This window comes from Desmodus rotundus, chromosome 4, assembly GCF_022682495.2.
Source record: "Desmodus rotundus isolate HL8 chromosome 4, HLdesRot8A.1, whole genome shotgun sequence".
NCBI classification, from domain to species: Eukaryota; Metazoa; Chordata; class Mammalia; order Chiroptera; family Phyllostomidae; genus Desmodus; species Desmodus rotundus.
The window spans coordinates 116,270,425-116,293,693 of NC_071390.1; the positions used below are offsets into that span (position 1 = coordinate 116,270,425).

At 43.0% G+C, this 23,269-nt stretch overlaps 1 protein-coding gene and 1 pseudogene across 1 annotated transcript in view; both read left to right on the top strand.

Annotated features, from left to right (window-relative positions):
- LOC112320257 (transmembrane emp24 domain-containing protein 10-like) overlaps positions 1-19,998 on the top strand; it is a 38,158-nt pseudogene extending 18,160 nt beyond the window's left edge.
- The window catches only part of FAM107B (family with sequence similarity 107 member B), a 197,368-nt gene that overhangs the window by 55,801 nt on the left and 118,298 nt on the right, over positions 1-23,269 (top strand). The window contains exon 2 of the mRNA XM_024580044.3: positions 20,749-20,806. Coding sequence (XP_024435812.2) covers positions 20,749-20,806 — 58 coding nt within the window. The remainder of the gene's footprint in view (positions 1-20,748; positions 20,807-23,269) is intronic.

The window sequence follows — 23,269 nt, forward strand, 5'->3', positions numbered from 1 at the left end:
CTGTCCAAACATTTTAGCATCTTTCTCTCTCTTTTCCTCTCTGACATTCAAAAATAATTTTTCTTTAAATTGTCATGCCTGATTCCCTGCTCCACCATCTCTGTTGCTACTGAACCTGGAAACAAACGAGACATTGCTGTCTGTGATGACCAGTTGACCATGAATGACAACCTTAAAAAAAATTGAGGCAGCATTTCTGAAAAAAGATGACTTTAAGATCAAACTAGATGTGAAACCCTGACGTAGGCATGAAAAGTGGGAGCATTTCCTTACTAATTACTAAAAGCAGAGTTGGTCACTGCATATCATTATAACACAAAGAAGAATCAGAAATCAGTCAAAATGTCATTTTTAAAAACATTTTAAAAAATGTGTTTTGTTCAAACTAAAAAAGATCCAAACTTTAATCTGCTATGGGAGAGCTGGTCTTCCAGCTGTGAAGCATCAAATGCATGTCCTTCCACTGAATTTTTAGAAAGATAATAAGTTTGATTATTAAAATAAAGTCTTTATGAAAAGGAGCAAAATTTCAACACAGAGTTAATCACATCTGGCCAAGGAAAATTGCTAAGCAGAAAACAGCCTTTAGATATACACATACATATTTAACCTATGCATATAATACTGTGTATGTACATGAATAAACCATGTGTTTCTCTTTGTTAAGAATATTTTGTTAAATTCACTTGTTTGTGGAACAAACTGTCATAATTCCTGCATTTAGTTATCAGAGTATTCCCTATTTTTCATTTTGAAAAAAAAGTAGAAAAATATTTCTGCAATATTTTGGGGGTGTAGGGGAAGCCTGCTATTGCCAGCTGCCTGAACCCTGAGTCTCTAAAAGTTTGTTTTAAAACATAGCTAATATTGTGACAATCGTTTTATTCTATTTTGTTTGCTTAAAAGTACATTTCAGTGTGTGCTTAACTATACCTTCCATCTCCTCAGCCCTCCATTAGCAAGAAACTGCTGCATTGCTGGCCTCAAAAGGCCACCAGAGCTTTTGTTGGTTTAGTAGTTTGTTACTTTTTAAAACAAACTCATAGATAAAAACAAAAGAATGGTAGTTACCAGAGGGAAAAGAGGGTGGGGGGAGGGGAGGAGAAAGGTGGAAGGTAACTAGACTTTGGATGGGGAGCATGCAATAAAGTACACAGATATTGAATTATAATCGTGTACACCTGAAAATTATATAATGTCATTAATTAATTTACCCCAGTAAATTTAATTAAAAAATAAATTTTTAAGAAGGAAAAAAAGACACCAGAGGGACAAATTTGCAATGGGCCAGCATTGCAGAAGGTCACCACTATGCCATCACACAGTTTCCTCTTCTCTTACCCTTTTTGTTAGGGAAAACCAAACCAAACCAAACAAAAAACCAACCTACTTGCCTGGGGCGAGCCATGCCTTCTGTCTGGTCTCCTTCCTGATGCTGAACTCCAGCTGAGGGACTGGATGACCTTGGCATTTTTTTTGTTCCCACGTTCCACAATTCTGTGAGAGACAGGAAAATAGAATTGGAGCTGTTGTGACTATGTAAAATGGCAAAAAGAAAGAAGAAAAGAGGGAAGGAAGGAAGGAAGGAGGAAAGGAAGGAAGGATGGAAAGATAGACAGAGGGCTTGCCTAGCACTAATGTTTAACAATTAATAATTCTGCTAGAAGAGAGAAAGAAAGAGCTTATACCCTCAGCAACAGCATGGATGGAACTGGAGAGCATTATGCTAAGTGAAATAAGTCAGGTGGTGAGGGACAAATACCATATGATCTCACCTTTAACTGGAACCTAATTAACAAATGAAAAAAGCAAACAAAATATAACCAGAGACATTGAAGTTAAGAACAATCTAACAATAGTCAGGGGGGAGTGGGGAGGAGACAGTGAGGAGAGGGGATTACAGGAACTACTATAAAGGACACATGGACAAAATCAAGGGGGAGGGTGAAGTTTGGGGAAGGAGGGGGGTTCGGCTGGGGTGGGGTGGAGGGATGGGGAGAAAAGGCCTACAACTATAATTGAATAACAATAAAAATTTAAAAAAGAAAGAAAGAAAGAAGAACTGCAAAAAAAATAATTCAGCTAGAATGTCAGGGAACAGGAGGTTAAATTAGAATATTAAACAATGCTTTCATAGACATGACTTAAAATCAGTTGAATGCAATACTTATCTCCATAAGAAGTCGGCAGTAGAGAGGAATTTTTAAAGAAAAACATGACTGGGTTTCACTTTGAAGTGCTTGCCAGTTCAGAGCTGTGAGGGGCCACGTCAGGGGTGAAGTTGGGTGTGGGTGAATGTGCATGCGTGCGTGTGTGTGAGTGTGTGAATGTATGTGGGTATGTGTGTGCGCCTGGGCGCATCCCACGTGTCAGTCACTGCATTGGTGCTTACCTGTAACCCAAAAGGTCATTAGTGAACACAGCTGTATTTCTGCTCACCCTCAGTGGCATTTTTTCCCCCTCTTGCTAATGGCATCCAAGAGACCAGCTGGGCCTGTAGTTCATCCAGAGCGGGTGAGATTTCAAATAGCATCTGTCAGAGCTGCCAGTGGATGGTAGACGTCGGTCTGTTTCCACATCTGGGAAGGAGAGTGTCATTGTTTGTGGCAGAAGAAGGGATGCCTTGGGAACTACAGCAGATTATGCCTCTTGGATCCAGCTCGGGATACAGAGATAGGCCCAGGCTGGGTTTTTTAGCTTCCACCCCCGCACCCCCCGTCCTCATTTTTATTGTTGTTTTAGAATCAGGACATTTATCTTTTTACTGGGTCTCGTCTGATGTCTGATGTCGGCACTAATTACTCTCCCTACATTAAATTCCCTGCAAACACTGCAATGCCTCCAAGGCTTCCATATGGACGTAAGCCATCCACTCCATTTTTCTTGAGCTCTGAAAGTTAGCAGTGGTGGAGCCAGGTGCTCTCTCAGCCCCTCAAGGCGCCCTAGAGGATGCTAGGTTTAATGGCCTTTTAATGTGACAGGGCTTCCCTCCAGCTTCATTAGTTGCCCAAAGAAATGGCTCGCCTTCAAAGAATAGTCTTTTCACCGGGGGATAATTTCTCAACTCTTGATTTTCTTCTGGATTTTGCTTGACCTCATTTTGTCAGCTACTCTCCCTGAATCACAATTGTCATTACAGCTTTTTTTTTTTTAAGGACTCTTCATTGTCCTTCCTACTCAAAAGCTGCACACATGCCAATCCAGTCTACACACTGTTTCCAGACCAATGGAAATCTTCCCAATGGGCAATCTTTATGCTCCACTGCAGGCTTCCCACAGCCGGGCAAATTGAGTAAAATGCCTTGCCATGGCCTCAAACACTGTACCGTGTGTTTAACCTATTTCTCCTCCCCTGCAAATGCTGTCTCTTCAGCCAGAACCTGTGTCTTACTGTCCTCATCATGCTCTCCCTTCCTTTCTTCACAGGGTCCTCGTAGTTCATAATGTATCCCTGTCCCCCAGCTCTGCCTGCTCACAGTATGCCCAGTTTCCATGCTTCAATGTAAACTTATTTTTATCGAGGTTTTCCTAGTCCCCCAATGAAACATGGTTCTATCCTTCCCAGAATCTCCACAGCATGTGCTCCTGCGAGTTTGATGGTGGTCACATCTACTTTGTGTTACAAGTTATTTGTGTTTCTGTCTTAGCCTCAAAGACAGCAGGGCAATGTTTTCTCATCTGTAGTTCCCTGAAACCTGGCACACTCCTTTGTATACAGGAAGCACAGACAAGTCAGCAGGGATATGGCGACATGAACCCCACGCTGGAAATCAGACAGATCTGGAGCTGAGTATTAGCCATATGGTCTTGGTCAAATCGCATAACCTTTTGGAGCCAAGTGTAAAGCAAGTGTGGTAGTATTTTCCTCAAAGGGCTCCTGCATAGCTCATATGAGATGATATATGTGAAATATCTTTTAAAATTATAAAGTAAAATGCACATATAGGTGTAAATGGTAAATGTTTTGTGAATTAAATTTCGAAGTTTGCAAATACTTTCAATAAATTTCCAAGACACAAGTATTCTAGTAACCCCCTAGGTTTTGAAGTAGCTCTACCCTCACTTAGTGTGACTTCTTTCTGCTTTTACACAAATAACTCTTTCAGTTGGGCCTTTGATCACTAAGTTAAAAAGACAGAGGAAACTGCCCACAGTAGATTTCTGCCTCTCTCCAAGCAAATCCACCATGATTCAACTTGGCCAAGGAGTACTGCTGCATGAAAGATTTGTTTTTATGGGTTTTTAAATTACCGTGGATATTATTTTTAATCTTGGTATTTGTATTTCAAGACTAGAAATTGAACTGGAGCTGGGCCAATATGTGGCAAGTGGCCCCATAATAATAAAGGAGCAAAATTATAGAAGTAGTCTAGGAGAGATGGGTGTCACAAACTATATACAAAGGGAGACAATATTCTTTCACTAAAGCCCACGGGCAACCCATTTTTTCAAAGGGATAAAGTAACTTTCGGGGTCACCCTTACACTTTCCCTAGAATTGAAGGCATTGGAAAGTGACTATTTTTATTTGCCCCTTCCCATTTCCTGTACGACTATTGTAAGAGTGAAAAAAACCAAATTCTGAAACACAGCACTTTATAAGTTATTGGCACCCAAATTTCAATTTGGCATATGATTAATTCCTGGACAGTTGTGGCCAACTTTTCAATTCCATAAGCACGAAACCCTGTGTTATTTCAAAAGCCTGTGGTACTTGCCCTGGAAATGATTCTAGATTCCAGGGCATGCCAAGTCTGAAGGAATGGCCCACTGCCATTTCTGGACCCCAGTTGGGTTTAGAGAAGGCACAGTTGGGGGTGTGGGGTGGGGTGGGGTAGAGAGGAGGAAAGGAAAGTTAGCTACAAGCAGATGAAGGAGCAGAGGAACCGAGTCAGCCTTTTCTAGCTCCTTCTCTAAGGAACTGAGGTTTTATATCCTTTCCAACCATAACCTCAGCTACAGGCCCAAGAATAGCACTGGCTACCATTCCAGGCTTTGGGCTGAATATCATGCACTTTGGTGACTTTTTCTCCTCCCTGCACCACCAGTTTATCAGCCATCAGCCGAATAAAATTGTTAGTCCTGGTTGAATAGTGGGGGTTGGGGACACACTTGATTCAAACTAAGAGTAAACAGGACAGAGAGGAACAGAGTGTGACAGTCTTTAGAGACACGGAAGAAACAAATCACTGGGACCAGACACTGCCTCTGGTCACAGCCAATGGGTCTCTGGCGTGGTCCTTTGATCCCACCCTTCTCTCTGAAGTCTACCAATGAGTTGGCAAGTACGATCCACATGGAGAACCAGGAGCTGAATCCAGGTTGGACACCTTTCTAAGGTTTGTTAACAGCACAAGGGGACCACTGGATATTTTGTTGTGGTAAACACAGGCAAACAGACACAGGCTGATTGGCAGTTAGAATTGCACTTGATAAAAGGCCATCAGCTCTCTGTCATGTAGTTTGCCATGGCTGGGTTGTGTCACTGGATTTCTCCAAAACAACAGAGGGCCGTTGGGAAGGCTGATTACAACATCCGTATGTTTCTGCATAGCCTCATGTGCTAAATGATCTCTCCAGGTTGTGTCTATATCTAAGGTCTATAACTCTATGAACTACTTATATTTGTATTGCTCATAAAAGTTAAGGACCACATATTTTATTCTCACTTGGCACATAAAGAATCAGAGAGGTTAATTTCATCACTTAGGCCCATACAAGAAGGCAACGTTCATTCTGAAACCAGGCTTGGGGTATTTGAATCTCAGGGGCCCTTTGTCTCACCTTTTGTTGTTCAGTTACATACATCAAAGGTAGGGTGAAAATTTATCATCTAAATTGACACTTTTGAGAGTGAAAGGGGATGTGATTAATGATCATTTGGGGCATCAGGCATAAACCATGATATATGGGTATTTTAGGTGTGGGGGAAAAGCAGGATACATTTTTTATAAGGGCATCAACAGATCTTAAACTTAAATTCTTCAAAATCTATGGGGTACTTTAAATTTACAAGCGTTAGCATTGCTTGCCTCGTATAAAATCCACCTGTGTAGTTAGGTTGGCTGCCCTTGTCCCCGAAAGCGTGTGTGTTGAAGCTGCCCACCCCTGCCCCAATGTGACTAATCACAAGTAGAACAGCCTTAAATTTCAAATGTGTCCTTTACCACCACTCCCATTAACACTTTAATCTCCACTACCTCCCCAAAGCAATAATTATTTGATTGTTCAAAGGGAGTCAGAGCCTCCACAGAAACAAATCTTTGGTGTGCCCCTGGGGTACACCTTGTTTGGTTTGCCCCTTCCCTTCTTCCTCAAGCTTCTTTCTAATCTTCCTAATCTAATCTGAGAAAATTGGTAGCTGAGGGCTAATTCTACCACATGGAATCAAAAGACTTCTATGAAGTTGGTTCCTCAGCCAGTTTCTCACTGTGTGGATATAATAACAGAGAGTAAGCCAAAATTGCAGGATAGCCCTTTGCCTCCAAACCTGTAATTGTCTCATTCACCAAACACCCTCAGGTCTTGGCTGTGAACTGTCTATTCCTGGAAGAGACACTGCGGCAGAGTAGTTAAGAGCAATGGACCTTGAATATAGGTCTGGTTTAGCAGACGCTAACGACTACTACTAACTGCCTAACATTTTAAGCCTCAGTTTTCTGCAAAATGAGGAAAACCATGCATGTTTTATAGAAATTTTTGTGAAGAATAAATTCAGTGTTGTATGTGAAGCTCTGCTCGGCTCATCACGAGCCTTCGTTGTCACTGTCGATGCCTTTCGCCCCAAAGTAGCCGACTCAGTGCTCAGTGGGCAAGCAAGGGAGCTGTGCCCAGAGCATAACCTGCAGAATGCAGAGCTCTGACTTGGTCATGACTAGGACTTTCTCCCCTTGCTTTTTTCTGGTAAAGACTTGGACTTTGGAGGGCTAAGCTAAACGAGAGTATAAACTGAGAGTACTCATTTTCCCTTTGCCCGTAACTATTGAAATCATATGAACACCAAATTAAAATATTTAGTCTGACCAACACAAATAATGTTGTAACTGATACCATCTCATAAAATCCAGAAAGTGTAGTTCCCTTGCCCTCTGGGCTTTTCACATAGTTGACCTTCATAAATGTCTATGCAATAAATGAATGAATCAATCCAACATCGTCACTACCATCACTGGCCTATATGTGTATACACACACACACACACACACACATATATATATTTATATCATTTTTGCATCCTGTTCTTTATGCTATATTTGCTATTTGTTCTGTCAGTCAAGGTCCCAACAGGAAACAGATGGCCCTCACATTGGAATAATTCAAGGAGAGCTTAATAAAGCCACTGTTTACAAAAGTGTGGGTGGGATGGAGAAGAATTACAAGGGATCCTCTTAACAGTAAAAGAGCTGTTACCACTCAGAGGCCCAAAGGGATGAGGGCGGGAGGAAGCCACAACAGGAATCTGGAAAAAAGAGCATTTCCTAAGAAGGCTGCCTTGATAGGAGAGTGGAATTAGGGCCTTGACCTCACCCTCCTCCCTCCCTCAGATCTCCTGCTCATTATTGCCATGGACTGAGCCCAGTAGGAAGCCAGAAGCAAGAGAACCCATGATATATTTATTAATGGGCAGGCTGGGAAGAAGGATGGGGTACGTGGAAGGTATTGGGACACAGCTATCTCTGAGATGCAAGGAACATTTTAAAGAGGAAATGAAAATGGAAAAACATTATCAGAAGTTGTGTTTCTTGAATCTGTTCCCTACCTCGAATACCCACCAACCCTGCTTTCCTGGAACAGGGTGTTATCTCCTTTGAGAAGTCTTCCTTCTCCTTAACTGTCAGCACCTGCAGATGCCTGAGTGCCCTTCTCTTAACTCCCTCCTTGCACTCCTCACTTTCTAATGATTGGTCCCCTCCTCTAGGTGCGCCTGGAGGGCTAGGACTGTGTTTTGGTCCTCCTCATTTCTCCCACACATAGCCTAGCAACAGGTTGGCACACAGTAAGCGCTCAGTCAATGTTTGCTGAATTATTAAGTTTCTCATGAAAAGAAAGCAGGCTTGCCATTTGTGTTGGTTTGCTAGATTAAAGCCCAGAAACAACCCCGTCCCCAGTAAGAATCTCTCTTCTTCCTTAGAGGGGGAGGCAAGAGAAGGCCCTCAGAAAGAGGTGAGCACGTCCTAGGGAGCCTGAACACCTGGAGTGTGTCAACAGTCACTGTGGGAAGCGGTGGGCCAGCAGGAAGGTGGGTGCCGCGTGCTCAGACCGTGGAGCAGTGTCTGGGAAAAGGCACCTCCGTTCATCAGTTCCTTGGACAGGAACTTCAGGCGTCACTTAAGTTAACACTCGAATTTTCAGTAACTACCCTTCTCCTTCTGGAAACTGTGACAAAAAGAGATGCTGAAACCAACAGCACGCTTCCGGATAAGAAGGGGCAGAGGCATTGACAGGAGGCGTGGGGAGGCTGAGCAACTGAAAAATCTCTTTACCAGACTTCTTCCTTGTTGTCAGGTTACTTTTGGTGCTCTGTGTGTGTTTGCATGTGTGTGTATCTGTGCCTTTGTGTGTGTGTTTGTATAGGCGTGTGTGTGTGTGTGTGTGTGTGTGTGTATAAGTTACCCTGACCCTTATAATCTAGGAGTGAGTGGTTCTGTCAGGCTCCATCCTGAAGTGATAACTGGGCAGAGAAGCATTTATAGGCAGAATGGGAATGAAAATGGCAGAAGATCACTCTTGGAAGCACCTTTCACTAAAACCCTCCTCCCCTCCCACACTGTCCCAGCCCCCAGCACACGCACCTAACTGCCTGCGTGGTGCGGTCAGCCTACAGACTGTAAAGACTGGCTAAGTGGCCACTGTGTGCAAGGTGACAGGGTTCTATTCATTGTGTTGATTTTGTATTGAATGGGTTCTATCGAAGTGAAAAGATAAATACTGACCTTTATAAGGATCTTTTCGCAAATAACAAGAATGTTGTCTGTTATTTAAAAGAGCTCGGGTGCTTTTTCTGCTCCCTCCCTTGTTCGATCTGGACACATGGCCATGACATTTCACAGGGCTGCTGCTCCCTCCATCTTGTTAAAGAGAACATAAAGCCCAAGCATTATGAACTTGGTCAGGTTCCCATAATTATATGGGATGGAAGATGGTTCTTCTGACTCATGTTCATGAGAAATCATTGCCCTTCTAAAGTGTCGTTAACAAGGATTAGTGAAAGGACATTATTTTTAATTGCTTTATTTGTAACACAGCCTGAAATATGAAGGCTATCTATTGACCCAGGGAAACCCTGAGTCCTCTCTGGAAGGCTTACCAGGATCTTTGAGCATAAAGCTTCTGTGAGGGAAATTCCTGAACAGCCGTGATTAAGAGCCCGCACAATTACATTTTAAAATGATGTTTTAACTGTCCCTCTAAGAAGTATGCTTGGTCAGGACCCTGCGTGTTGGTGGAATCTGGGAGAGGGCAGGACAGCACTGAGCAACTCCAGTTCAGCATTTTTTTCCAGGATGGATCCAGACAATAGTTTACGTTGTTTGGGCAATTAATAAATAGTACTTTATGTAAATTCAAGCTTCAGAAAAGAGGTTGAGTTTTGGAACTTGAGTCTAAAACTTCCTTTACTATAGCTTAGCTTGGGCTAGGACTAGGAAAATTTAGGTATACCAAAAAAATAAAATAAAAAATCCACCCTCCAATTTTCATTTATTCTGGAAAGTTCTACAGGAAACCAAAAGAGTTGTTGGGCATTACTGTCTAGGGGTGTAACTTCTGCTCATAGACATAATTCCAGCTTCCACAAATGTCACAGTCACGGCTTAGAATAAGTTCTGAAAGTGAGACTGATCAGCACACGGAAACCAGCCCTCAGAAGCCACCTCCAGAATTCTTCCAAAAGCTCTAAGAAAGTGTCCACACTGGTGCTGTTTGGGTCTCTGACAGCACCTCTTATCCTTCCCTACTTTTTGATTCCTGGAAGAAGACTCCCTACTTTCTGGTCCCTCTACCTGGACTCTGAAAAATGGATGGGAACAAATTGAAGTGTTCCTTCAATGGCTAGTGAGCTGAGGGTCCGGCCTTGCCTTTCTTGATTGTTGTGTGACTATAATTCCTTGAATTCCTCATGTGGAAAGTGAGGGTGTAAAGTAAAAAGAATATATTATATTATATTATATTATATTATATTATATTATATCTGCCCCCAGTTCCTGATACAGGACTCCTAAAACCCTTGTAAATACGGGTGCTAGGAGAATCATGGTTCTAATATTAGGTCCTTCACCCAGTTCTTGACACAGAGCTCTAAACCCTGTAATTTTATAAGTTACAGCAGCATCTGACACAGGGATTCTAAATCCCTTGGAATTTCCTGGTTGGTAGGAATGTTTTGTTCTAATGAGGCAACTCTGTATGGGCTTCTGGATTGGAGCACCCAAACCATGATTAGAAATACCAAGCCATGGCTAGAAGCTTCGAAATTTCCACCCCCTGCCCCCGCCACTGCCCTGCTGCCCAATTCATCCGAAAAGGAAGAGGGGCTGGAAATGGAGATAATAATTGATTGTGCCCACATTAGGAAGCCTCCATAATAACCCTAAAAGTATGGGGTTTATAAAGCTTCAGAGTTGGTGAACACGTCTACCCACCCCACCTCCAAGGCGTCAGAAGCTCTTATATTTGGGACCCTTCCAGACCTCTCCCTATGCACATTTTTATCTGGCTGTTCATGTATATCCTTAAAAATATCCCTTGTAATAAATTGTCAAAGAAACTGAACTGTTTTCCTGGGTCCTAGGTGATACTCTAGCAAAATATCAAATTTCAGGAGGTGGCTAAGGGGACTTCTAATTTGTAACTAAGTTGGACAGAAATTATGGATAACCTGGGGACCTACTACTTGTGATTGGCATCTAAAGTAGGGGCATTCTTATGGAACTGAGCCCTTAGCCTATGGGGTCATTGCTAACTATGGTTAGTGTCAGAATTGATTGAGTTGTGGACACCTGGCTAACATTGGAGAATTGTTCTATCTGGGATAGAACCCCACACATCCGGTTTTATAAGTCTGAGTAGAGGAAAACTGCTTTTTTTTTTTTTTTTTAAGACAGGGAGATACCTGCTCTGCCCACCATGGCGAGTTATTGAAGGAATCAAATAAAACTAGGTATTGGGCAGCACTTTATAAATTGAGAGGTGTTAGGCAGATATGAGGTATTACTAATTTTGTGAACCAACATAGAGACAGAAATAAAGCTGGTACCCAAATTTCCAGCAAAAACTCTTATTCCTGGTTCTCAATGGATGTATGAAACCCTTCGGCACATTGTCTCTGAAACCTGCACTGGCTTCCAGAGACATTTCGCCATGTGCCCTGCAGAGCTTGAAGCCATGGGATATGCATGCATAGTTTTCTGGAGCTTCACTTTGATGCAAAAGAAAGAAAAAAGATTTGGGGGGAACTTTTTCTTTAAAACAAACATTCATTCAGCAAGTGTTTATAGAGTGCCTATGGAGTATAAACTATAAGTAGCCGAAGAGCCGTGATTCTCTCTCATCACTCAGTCATTCAAGATCTGTGACACAAATCTTTACAAGGGGCATATGAGTGTAATAATCTGCAGTAAACCAGTATCTCAGCCTGTTCAGGTTGCTATAACAAACTACCATAGACTGGGTGGCCTAAACAACAGTGATTTATTTCTCCCTGTCTAACAGGTAAGAAGTCCAAGAGCAAGGTGCTGGAAGATTTGACGTCTTGTGAGAGTCTGCTTCCCAGTTCGTAGATGGCAGCCATCTCCTTCCTGTGTCCTCACATGGAGGAAGGGGAGAGGGAGCTCTCTGGGGACTCTTTATAAGGGTGCTCATCCTTTTCATGAGGGCTCCACCTTTCTGACCTAATCACCCCAACAGCTATACCTTCTAACACCATCACCTTGGAGATTAGGATTTCAACATATGAATTTTGGAGAGACACAAACACTCAGACCATAGCAATCAGGATGGGCACCAGTCTCGCCCTTCCATTCCCCAGTAGTTTGGGAGTTTATTTTAATTTGAATATTTTTGCGATCATTATGTAACTCTAAACTTAGGGCCAGCATGCTGAATTACAGCCCTAAAGATTGTGTCAAACTTTCCTACGTTCTCGGTTCTGAAATTTCCACGTGATAAGTGTTGTTTGTTCTGTGGTTTTCTTGGCCTGGGGCTCTCTAAACCTCAAAACACACAATGGTCTGTCTTTATAATGGCCTTCCCTAGCTCTGAGGAACAATCACTCATTCCTCTGCAAAACTGTGTGATCTATGTTCTTCCTTACCCACAGTTCTCTTTGGTTAGTCCTTTCACTAAACATAGCTATTTAATAACTAACTGTCCTTCCACTTAAGGTTAAATGTTCTATAAATAACACCCGTGAGAAGCAAATACGGGCTTGCCCTGACCCAGGCAGGTGGTGTGAAACTTGCCCCACTTAAAAGCACACACACTTAGATGAAGTCTTCACCCCTGCAGGGCTCCTTCTGTAAAACGGGATCCCAAATGTCAATGTTGAGTGGCTGTGACAATGCTTTTCAATCTTTTCCACAGGAATACCCTGTATCAGGAACCCCATGTCCGGACTTCCTCGACATTCCATGCTCATCCTTAACATTTATACCTGTTCTACATACCCTTCCACAACGAACTCAAATTTGTTTAAATATACAAATCAGGTTTTTCCTCCCATATCTTTGGGTAAAATTGATGCTCCAAAGGGAGGCTTTCCATTCCTGTAGCATATTACAGTGTATTTCCAAGAGGTACCCATCCTTTAGAAGTGTGGTTGTTCAGCTAATACTCAGGACTGAAAATATTCAGCAGGTATGTATCAGTAAGAACACATTGGCTGTTAAAATATTAAAACACCTTTGTACTGATTGGTAAATAACTGCTCCCCAAGCCCTTGAGTGGCTCCATGCCCCACATTACCCCCTCTTCAGATCCCTGAACTAACGTGTTAAGACCTGTACCCCAGGGGCCTCCAGGGCTCTTCCGATTCTGAGTACCAGGTGGCCCGTCACATCCATACTGTTAAATATTTTGAATATCATCCCATGTTACATGTAACACAGATGAAGCTCCTGCCACATGCTAGGCACTAAATAGTCAGTAGACATTTCTATTCTTGTAGTTTTGAAGAATTCAGCCTACCTGGGAGTATATATTTTGGACAGTACTGTAGCCAGCATCCCTTCCTGCCTCTTCCTGCCGTGCTTTGGGATGTAGACTTCCTGCCTGTAGGTTCAGGTTCCCTCCCTTCAGATTCAGGGATCTGGACCTTCCCTATTCTTTGAGATTCTGGTGAGATTTCCCACTGCAACACTCTCTGTCCAGTGGCTCTTGGTATAACAGGGTTCAGCCAAGAGGGGGGCCCCAAATAGGGATTTGTAATGGGGTCCAGAACTCAAGGTATCCAGGAAATATTAGAAAAATATATATAGGATGTCCTCACCCCCACAAGCCTGAGCTGGAGGATGGGTCACATGGAGCAGGGCCATTCAGAGCTGTTTTGTACAGCAACAGCTGTGCAGCTAACCTCTGGCATGGTGATTTAACATATCTATAACCTTTAACTGGTTTCGTAGATATGTTAAATAGCTGTGGCCATGCTTTGAGCCAGGGGGATGGAAGTGACTTCCACCCAAGATGTAACTGGGTGGCAACTCCCCCCTGGTTACAGTGCCTGTGTGAGAGCTTGGAGAAGATTGGCTCCATGCCATGGGGCCACACCTGCCCAGACTTACTATGGCAGCCCAGTAAAGCTGGAAGAATACAGAAAGACTGGCAGGTATACCTGATTGTAGGGGAGTCAGAAATGGGGCTGCAGAGGAAGATGGGCACTGGGATTTAAACCCAGGCATGGCAGCCATGCCAAAGGGTGGACCACGTGGCATTGGCAGAGTGGGAACCCCGTGGCTTGGGCGAGAGGACCACAAGGCTTTGGAGTGCTCCTTTTTGCCACATAGCTTAGGAAGCAGGAGAGACTTTGCCAGGAAGAAAAGGGGTGAAAGGACTCCTGCTGGTGGGCCATGAGAAGGTGCCACATGGCTCTGGATTAATTGGAGATCGCTGCGGCGACACAGCCGATGGTGCCAGGATCCTGAATCACATACTTCTGCTTCTTTTCCTGAGATACGGTACCCCAGACTGGGCAAAGGGGAGAAGGAAGGACTGTGTGCGTCTGTGGGTATTCTAAAGGACTTTAGTATTTTAACAAAGACATTAAGTCATTACTCTAAGTCTAAGTCAGTATAGCTTTTAAATAAATAATTCCTTTCCTGTTCACCAATCTCTGGCATTGAGAGATGTCTTTCCTCTGGTGGTGGGCAAGGTGAACCTACTGGGGAGGGACCCCCGGAGAAAAAGGGGGGGTCCTTTTGGTAATACTATATTGTACACCCACCCCCAGGGTCTATTCTGTAACATTGGGATGGGCAGTGATACAGGTTTGGAAAATTATAGTCCCCACTCCCTCACCAAGATGTGACTGTGATTAGGGGTAAGTATGTGACTCAAGATGGACCAATCATAATCTTCCCCTAGAACTCTGGATTCTGAATGCAGGGACTGAGATGCTCCGTACCCCTTTGAAAGGCGCTCTCCATGTACTGGGGTTCAGAGACACTTCTCTGATGTCTCAATGAGCTGAGAGGATGTGGTTTCAGAACTTTTGGTGGCCTTGACCATGCTATGAAGGAGCAAACTGAGAAGTGATAAACTCACTGAAACAGACAAATGGAGATATTGAGAAAGGAGAGGCCTGGATGATAGTGTTTGAATACGAGACCCAATTTCCATCCTCGACAACAGTGATTCTCAAAGTTGGGTGTGTATCAGCACCGCTGGAAGAGCGAATAAGGAATCCAGAGGCCCAGGCCTGTCAAAATCAGAAAGGGCAGGGTCCTCTGTATTTCTGCCATGTCCTACACGTGATTTGGATACACACCCAGGTTTAAGAACTACAGCTTTACAAGAATGAGATTGATGCCTCTCCTCTTTTGCTGTAGTTACTTAGGTTTCCCACAAGCAGAGATGAAGAATAGCACTTAGCGCTCTGTGGCACCACACAGGCAGTTAATGAAGCAAACCTCTGGTCAAGGCCCCAGTTTCCCCAGTCTTGAGTAGTTTAGTGAATTGCAGCTTTTGCTCATGGAGAATATATCCTCGAGGAACTCAGAGGTGGCCAGAGGGAGGTGCTGAAGTGGTTAAGGCAGGAGTGACGCCTCCCATCTTTTTGGGCTCCCCTGTATCTACAATTACCTGACGGGCTTTCCCTGCCATGCCTTACCCTGTGAAACCCCAATGACATCCGTGACCTAAATGTCCCCCTTGCTCCTGTCTTCTGGCCCTGACCACCCTGGTGTCTTTCCTTTGTGGCCCTGCCAGGGGTGTCACGCTTCCTCCTCTAGGACCTGTGAGTGTAATGAACTTTGTTTTTTCCCGAACCTCTTCTCTGTCTCTTCTTAGGGCCACACCTCACTGACCATCCTTCAAATATACAAATCATGTGGCCTCTCAATAAAACACCTTGGGATTAGTCCTCAGAAATGGATGAAAAGTCTAATTGTCTGCCAAACTTTAACAGCATCTCCTCAGTGCATCATTCCTGTCACCTTCCGTTTAATTAGGTTGTGAGGTACATGATGGTGTGTGAGGTCCAGAAATCAATAATCAACAAATTCTACTCCAGGCTTCACAGAGCTAAAGTACCAGCTGGAATCCTCTCCATCAGAAGTGACAGAAAACCTGATAAAAATGGTTTTGATTTAAAAAAATCAATGTACATTAAGAAAATTAAAAGGAATATCATTTCCGACAGGCTGAAAAGTCCAGGGTTAACTTCTTTCAGGCATGGCTGGTTTGGGGGCTCAAATTATATCATGGGGAATTTGTATCATCAGCCTCTTTGGCTCTGCCTTGCTTTGTGTGGACTTTTGTCTCAGCTTCAAGGGACAGCAGCAGCTCCAACGTTCACAGTTGTGTCAGGTTTCGGGATCAGTGGGTAAGAATAGAAGTCATATTCCCAGAAGTCCAGGCAGTATCTCTCACTAGCCCTGACTGGGTCACATAACCACTGTGAACCAATCGCAGGGAAAGGAAGTGGACTAATGGGCACAGCCCTGTGTCACGTGACTACTCTAAATGTCAGGGAAAATTACAGTGGATTGATAAACATAGCTCTGGGTCACATGAGCATCCTGTCCCAATCACAGGGAAATGCACCCAACTGCTGGGCCTAGCCCTCAGGCACATCTGCGGTGGATGAGGATGGGCCGTGCAGAGCATGGGGTTGGTTTTATAGAAATCACAATTCATTAAGAGTGGGAAAGAGTGACTTTAAAGAGGAAATGAGGACACTTACTAGACAGAGTGCGTGAATGCCAGGCAGCAAAATCAACAGATGGATGCTACAGTTGGACTATTGTCGTTTAATTCTAGCTTTGCTGGGAAAAAGCCAGTAAGAACAAATTCAGCAAATCACAGACTTGCACTGAAGAGAACAAACACAAGAATTTAAGGAGCTCAGCTTTTTTTCACTAACTACAACATAGTGTATACTATCGAAGACAGATGCTTATTTATTCTATTCTGAGAACTCTCCAGGCAGAAGTATTCCAAATATCCTTCCATCTGTAGATCATTCCAGGGCTTTGCAATTTTTACTAGTTTATGAGAAAATTGGAGGAGGGGCAATTTAAAGTGAAGTAATAAATATGTTTGGAGGAAAGCTAAAGGGCTGAGTTATTTCACCATTCTGGAATTCAGAGCAATGAAAAAGTAAACAGCCTTACTGGCTCGAAGGAGAATCCTTTCAACTATGAAACAACTTTATCTGGGTTGTTTTGGCAGCTCAAGAGACTTTCTCTGTGGTTGTATAAAATAGGTCCTCATGTTTTTATTGTATACTGTCTTGTTGGGCCTTATGAAACAAGAAATTATTTGCTCCATTTAGTTGCTGTGTGATGGGGCCTTTTAAAAATCATGTATGATTCTTTTGGTATAGTATTAATTCACATCCTTTTCACAAATGTAATCTTGAAAGCACTTTTTATTAAAACTTCTTATAGCATATAAATTAGAGATAATTGCACTGAAGGCTTATTTGCCCAAATTGCCCACGAGAGTGCTATTTCATGGATTTTAAAAGCAGGACAAACTTTTGGAACTGGTTCCTGATGATGAACATTTGAAGGTGATTTTTGATCTCTAGGAAAAATATTTATTCCCAAACAGGTGAAATCAATTCCCTTATGAGTAGATACTGATGGTGATTTAAGGAAACTAATCTTTGCAAACTGAAAAGAACATTTTTTTTTCAAATCTTACTAACCAGCTTTGAGAGACGATGGATTCTCGTCACCAGCAATGAGATATGGCCCAGGAACTGCAAACTTAGAGTGAACTGGGGAGTGCTCCTCTGCGGGATAACATCAGTGTTCGAGTTCCATTGCTCCACTCTAGTTGTGGAGTAGCTTCAGGTATCATTCATGGAACTGTACCCATATGGTTTATAATGGTCCACAATACCTTTGATCAGACTAACCTCTTTGGTGGAACCAAGTGTGCCCAGAAAGTGTGCTGCCTAGGAAGGAAGCTGAGAAGGCTATTGTCTGCAGTATAATTCAGAAGATGCTGGAAGGGATTCTGCCTAAAGATTAAGGTCCCATAGAAATAGCCCCATAACAGGCACTCAACAAATATTTACTCAATGAAAGAAAAAAAAAATGAAGGAATTGGCATGAAGCCATCTTGCAGACAAAACTAGAAAAGTACCATGCAGACATTCCTCTTGATTTATCTCCCTCCCTCCTAGCTGGGTCTGCTTGTATATTAGTGCTACAGCAGTGCCAATTGTCCTTGAAGAATATCATACCAGGACTTGGAGAATATGCTTACCCACCTTCCCAGAGATAAAAATGATTGATTGTGTGGCACCAGGTCTGTCTTGTCTGGCCCACAACCCCAGCACGGTCCTTGCTGGTTAGCGCTGCTCCTTTCACTTCTGCTTGCCCCAGCTAGGTTCTTGCCATCTCCTTCCATATGCCCATTAACTCCCGCAAGTGCTTCCATGAGGAGATCCTCAAGGACCTGCTGGTGACCTGTACACCCACCTCAAGATCACAGATTCTGCCACCAGATTCTATACTACAAGGAGGATGCAACCAAGGGGAAATTTGCCTGTACCGCTGAAGATTATAACGAGGAAGTGTGCTTTGAGAGCAAGGGAACAGGACGGATACCCGACCAACTCGTGACCCTAGGCATGAAGCATGGAGAGGAGGCAAAAAATTATGAAGTGATCGCAACAGTTGAGAAGCTCAAACATTTAGAGGCAGAGGCATGACACAGAGACCTTTCAGAGTCTACCGTTAGTGATTTTACCCATGTGAAAAAGCCAGAGAAGACGATGAGTGATACCAATGGGTCAACATCCGGGTCCTATACTTTATGGGGAACTGTTCCACGTGTGGGAAATGTGGCCCAGCCCCCACTCGGAAAACCTAGTGGGGAGCGAGGTTCATGGGCAGGACCCACGCCCAAGGACAGGTTCTCCCATGGGGAATCAGGCCTGCATGTACCTAGGCTGCTATGAGACTTGCTTTTGCTAAAACTCCCTCACCCTGGATTGAGGCAGTAAATGTTTACTGAGTATCTTTAACTTCCTAAAGTCTGTGCTAAACCACCCAAGTATGTAATGTAACCAGTTCAACCACTTTCCCCCTTGATCTGTAACATCCTTCTCTTTGAAGTAATTAGCAGTATTCTGTCCTTGGTTGTCTGTAAAAGGTAATCACCTGTGGTGAACCTGTGCATAGTAAATGAGGACTATCCTCGATGTAATGTGCCCAGAAAAGCAATAAAAGCCTGTCCAGGTAGGGGTCGGCTCTCTCTCTTGGGCTCTCTCTGGCCCTCTCGCCCTCCCTCTCACTTAGAGAGTGGCCATGCCGTCCTTTTCCTCCACAGGATTTCTGTAGTCCGTGTGCATTTGTCTATTGCCGCCACCACACCGGATCCTGCGGGCCAGGATCTGCGTCAATACTTCAGCATCTTTTCAATGTTCTGCCTCACTGGGCTAGCCACTTGGCAGGCCTTATTTTACCTTCATTGCTCTTTCAAGGGCAAGAAGTTGACTGAGTAATAAGGCCTACTCTCCACACCCCGCCCTGCTATTCTAGCCAGCAGAACTTCACTGGGAGGTGCCTGGCCCACCGACAGCACCATCAAGGCCCGTTGGGACTTTCTTGCCAGAACTAATTTCTCTTGGTGTGGGAGGACATGGGTTACCTACCCCCTACACCCAACAAGTCAGTGAGGGACTTCTTTTTAACTTGATAAAATTTGGACTGGTTTTGCAACAATAGGATTGTTATTAGAGTCACCTATGATGCAAAATAAGAGTTACTTAGAGATAATGCTGGAGCCAGCACCTGTACTGGGTTTCCTCATGTGGTCTGGCCGAACCATGTTTTTTTGCCTTCTGCCACTTGCTCACCGGCTTGGGCTTCCCCTCTAGTTCCTTTCCCAAGGGTTGTGTGACCATGTGGAACTTGTTTTACTCAAGTAAGAAGAGAGAACTGCCCTCTTTGGATTTCCTCATGAAAACATCCTTAGCTTTATCTTAACCCTCAGCTAAAAAGTTTCAGTAGCTTCTGGTGGTATCTTTTCATAACTTTATGTCTCTTAAAAGGGTGATAGATGTAACAGCTCATAGAAATGAGCTTTCAACTATAGATAGCTCTTTAAAGAAAATTCTGTCTTAGAGAATTAAAATACTTGTGCTCAACTGCTTGAACTTTTTTCTCTTTGTGTATTCATGTGTATTCAGATCTATGCGATTTTATTACATGTGTGGATTCCTGTGATGACCACCGCAAAATGCAGACCAGTTCCATCACGCAGATCCCTCGTGCTTCCCTTTTATAGCCACGGCCACCGGCCTTCCTTGCCCCCAAACCTCAACCTCTAGCAACCACTAATTTGTTCTCTAATGTTGTCATTTCAAGACCATTTTATAAATGGAACCATATAGTATGTATCCTTTTGAGATTAACTTTTTTCACTTAGCATAATTCCCTTGAAATCCATCCAAGTTGTTGTATATGTCAATAGTTTGTTCCTTTTTATTGCGCAGCAGCATTTCATGGTGTGGATGTGCCACAGGTTGCTTAACCATTCACCCACTGAAGGACGTTGGGGTTGTTTTGAGTTTTTGGCAATTACTAATAAAGCTGCCATGAACATTCAAAAAAATAATTGTGAACAGTGATAGCATCTTCAAAAGTACATAAAATCGGGTCTTTGAATGATAAAAACTGAAACATGATTCTCTTGTGTTGTACCACACTGGCAGAACTGCTGCTGTCTTATGGAGAGACCCATCACTACTATGTCTAAGTAATTGCGGCCCCCAGACGGACTGGTCAGAGAGCCCTCCACTGTACTGCTCAGGGGCAGCATTCACAGGCAGAACCAAGTGGGTGGCACCCTGTAGTTTGCGATGCAGAGCCCCCCTACCTATCTATAACATCTATAGTTGCATTTGTTGCTTCTCCAAAGTCGCAGTTTTTAAAAGGGCTTGGTATAATGTTTTCAGATCTTGATCTCATATTAATTAGATTTGGAAAAAGTGTTGCTGTAATGAATGCATTATTTTGACTTTTTCCTTATTTTTGTTTTTTGTTTGTTTGTGTTTTTGGTTTGTGGGGCTGGAACTCAGGAAAATGAGGAATCCCAACAAGAACCTAGATGCCAGTTGGAAGAGAAGACGACATCAGGTAGAGCACATGCCGTGTGACACACCCTTCCCTGGGCTGCTTTTGCGGACTGCAGGGCTCCCAGCTCTCAGATTGCAACAGAAAATCTGGATGTTCCACATGATTGGAAACATGACTAGAAATGTCAATTGTGATGTATTCCAGGCACGGCATCTGGACAATCTGGTCATGATGTAGAAAATAGCTTCTTCTCTCCTTCTTCTTTCTTTTATTGATTACCGTTTTTGGTGACTGAATACTTGCAGTGAAGTACATGGTAATAATGATGAAGAAACTTCAAATCAGTAATACTAAAATAAGTAGCATAGTTATTCACTAAAATGTTTATGCTTATCTTGGAAAATGTTTTTTAGTTGCATTTGCTAGGGGTTTTTTTTATGTTTGTATATAGTGAGTGCAATGTGCAGCTTTGCTAAAGATATTTACCACATAATAGGACTTCCTATGCAATAATATGGAAAGAAACAAATGATGAGCAAGCTCATAATTTAGTTTCTGACTATCATCAGTACTGATGATGAGATATAATGGTGATAAAAATAAACAGTTGAATGGACCTAATAGGAATGAAAGCTAAATCTTAATACTGCCAACTTCTATTTACCAATGGCTTTTTGTTTGGTGTTTTACATGATTAGAGGTTAGGAGAAGGCTCCAGATGTGTTCGCTGCTGGCAGAGTCTCATGTTCTTGTAATTAAATGGAAATCAGGGAGCAGAATTAAGAAAATGGAAATGGTAAAGAAAAGAGCATGCGGAGTGAGGGGGAAAGGTGGTACCTTGCTCTGATATAGATGGAGGAGAAAGAATCAGCAATTAACCAGCTCAGTCATCTCCCTCTACATGCCTCCCAGTGTCTACCCCAACAATAACAAAAATTGCTTCAGTTTAGTGTCTCTTTCTGGGACGTTCTCCCCTTGCAGATCCTTGCATGGCTGGCTCCCTCTCATCAATCAGGTCTCCGCTGAAAGGTTCGGTACCCCGGGCTGCCTTATCATTCCTCCAAATCACTCTTCATCAATTACCCATTTATATTTTTTTCATAATACCTGTTAGGATCCAAAATAATATTTATGTGATCTGGCTTATCTACTTAATGTCCCCTAGAGAGTAAGGGCTTACCTACTTTTTAAAATAAAAGATCTTATTTATTTATTTTTTTAGAGAGAGTGGAAGGGAGGGAGACAGAGAGGGAGAGAAACATCTATGTGAGAGAGGAACATTCATTGGTTGCTTCTTACATGTGCCCCATTCGGGGGCTGAACCTGAAACCTATCTGCCCTGACTGGGAATTGAACTGGCAACCTTTTGCTCTGCAGGATGACACCCAACCAACTGAGCCACACCAGTCAGGTCTCACCTACTTGTTTAATGGTATCCCTAGCGTGCTGGACAGTGCCTAGCACATAGTAATCAGTCACTGAATTCTTACTGAGGCCCTCGTGTTTACTATGTGAAAGGCATTTTTTTTCCCCCTGTAATGGAGATGCAGGTGGGGTGGGCTTGATGTGAGCCAACTCCATGCCTGTTTTGGATTTCTGGGGTATAAAACAGAATAAGACATTATTCTTGACCTCTAGGAAACCACGTCTAAGAGACAGATGAAATTAGCACATGAGAAATAACTTTAAAAATTGACCCAATTAAAGTGTTGCTGGAAGCACTGAGGAAGGAGCAAATCAGGTGCACTGGGGAAATGGGATCTAAGAAGTCCCCAGGGGTTACATTTGCAAAAGTGTTCTTGGACTGAATTTTGGAGTTTGAAGGCAGGTATTGGAGAGCAGAGTTGGAGTTTGCTGTTATAGCCCTGAAAACTGTCCTGAGTGCCCCTTTTGCACATTTCGTATTGATCTTTAGTTCCCCAGCTAGAGAAGAAGGCTGGAGTGATGGCCAGTGCTGGCTCAATGCAAATGGGCCAGCCAAGGGACTTTGTTTCTCAGCTGCTGTTACAAGCGATATTATTTGCATTCTTGGCATAGTGTCCACTATATAAAGAGGACATTTGTTCACACCCAAAGCCTTGATTACTCCATGTGTTTTGTAGGCACCACTACTCATCAAGGCTTTTCTGAGACCAGTTGATCCCAGTGACTTCTACTGTGGCATCTCAGGGTGAGAAATCAGAGATTCCATTTCCACACAGCCTGCTAGTTCCTAGGTCAGTAGAGCCTCGGCACAATTTACTAGAAATCTAGTGTAGTGATACAGATTTCCCTCAGCTACTACACTTAGAGTCAGAGATCTCCGTGGAACATCATCCCACAGAACAGGAGGACCACGGTGTAGTTAGAAATCTATAATCCTAGTTTCTTTGTGACCAGATTATATGGTTTTTAGATTTTGGATTATAAATAAATGGATCATTTCCCTGTTTTTTTTTAAAAAGAAAAATACCAAATAACCCTATTCTCTAACTAGAATTTCAAGCAGAAAATGCAATGTTTCTCACTGTTTCTGAAAAAAGA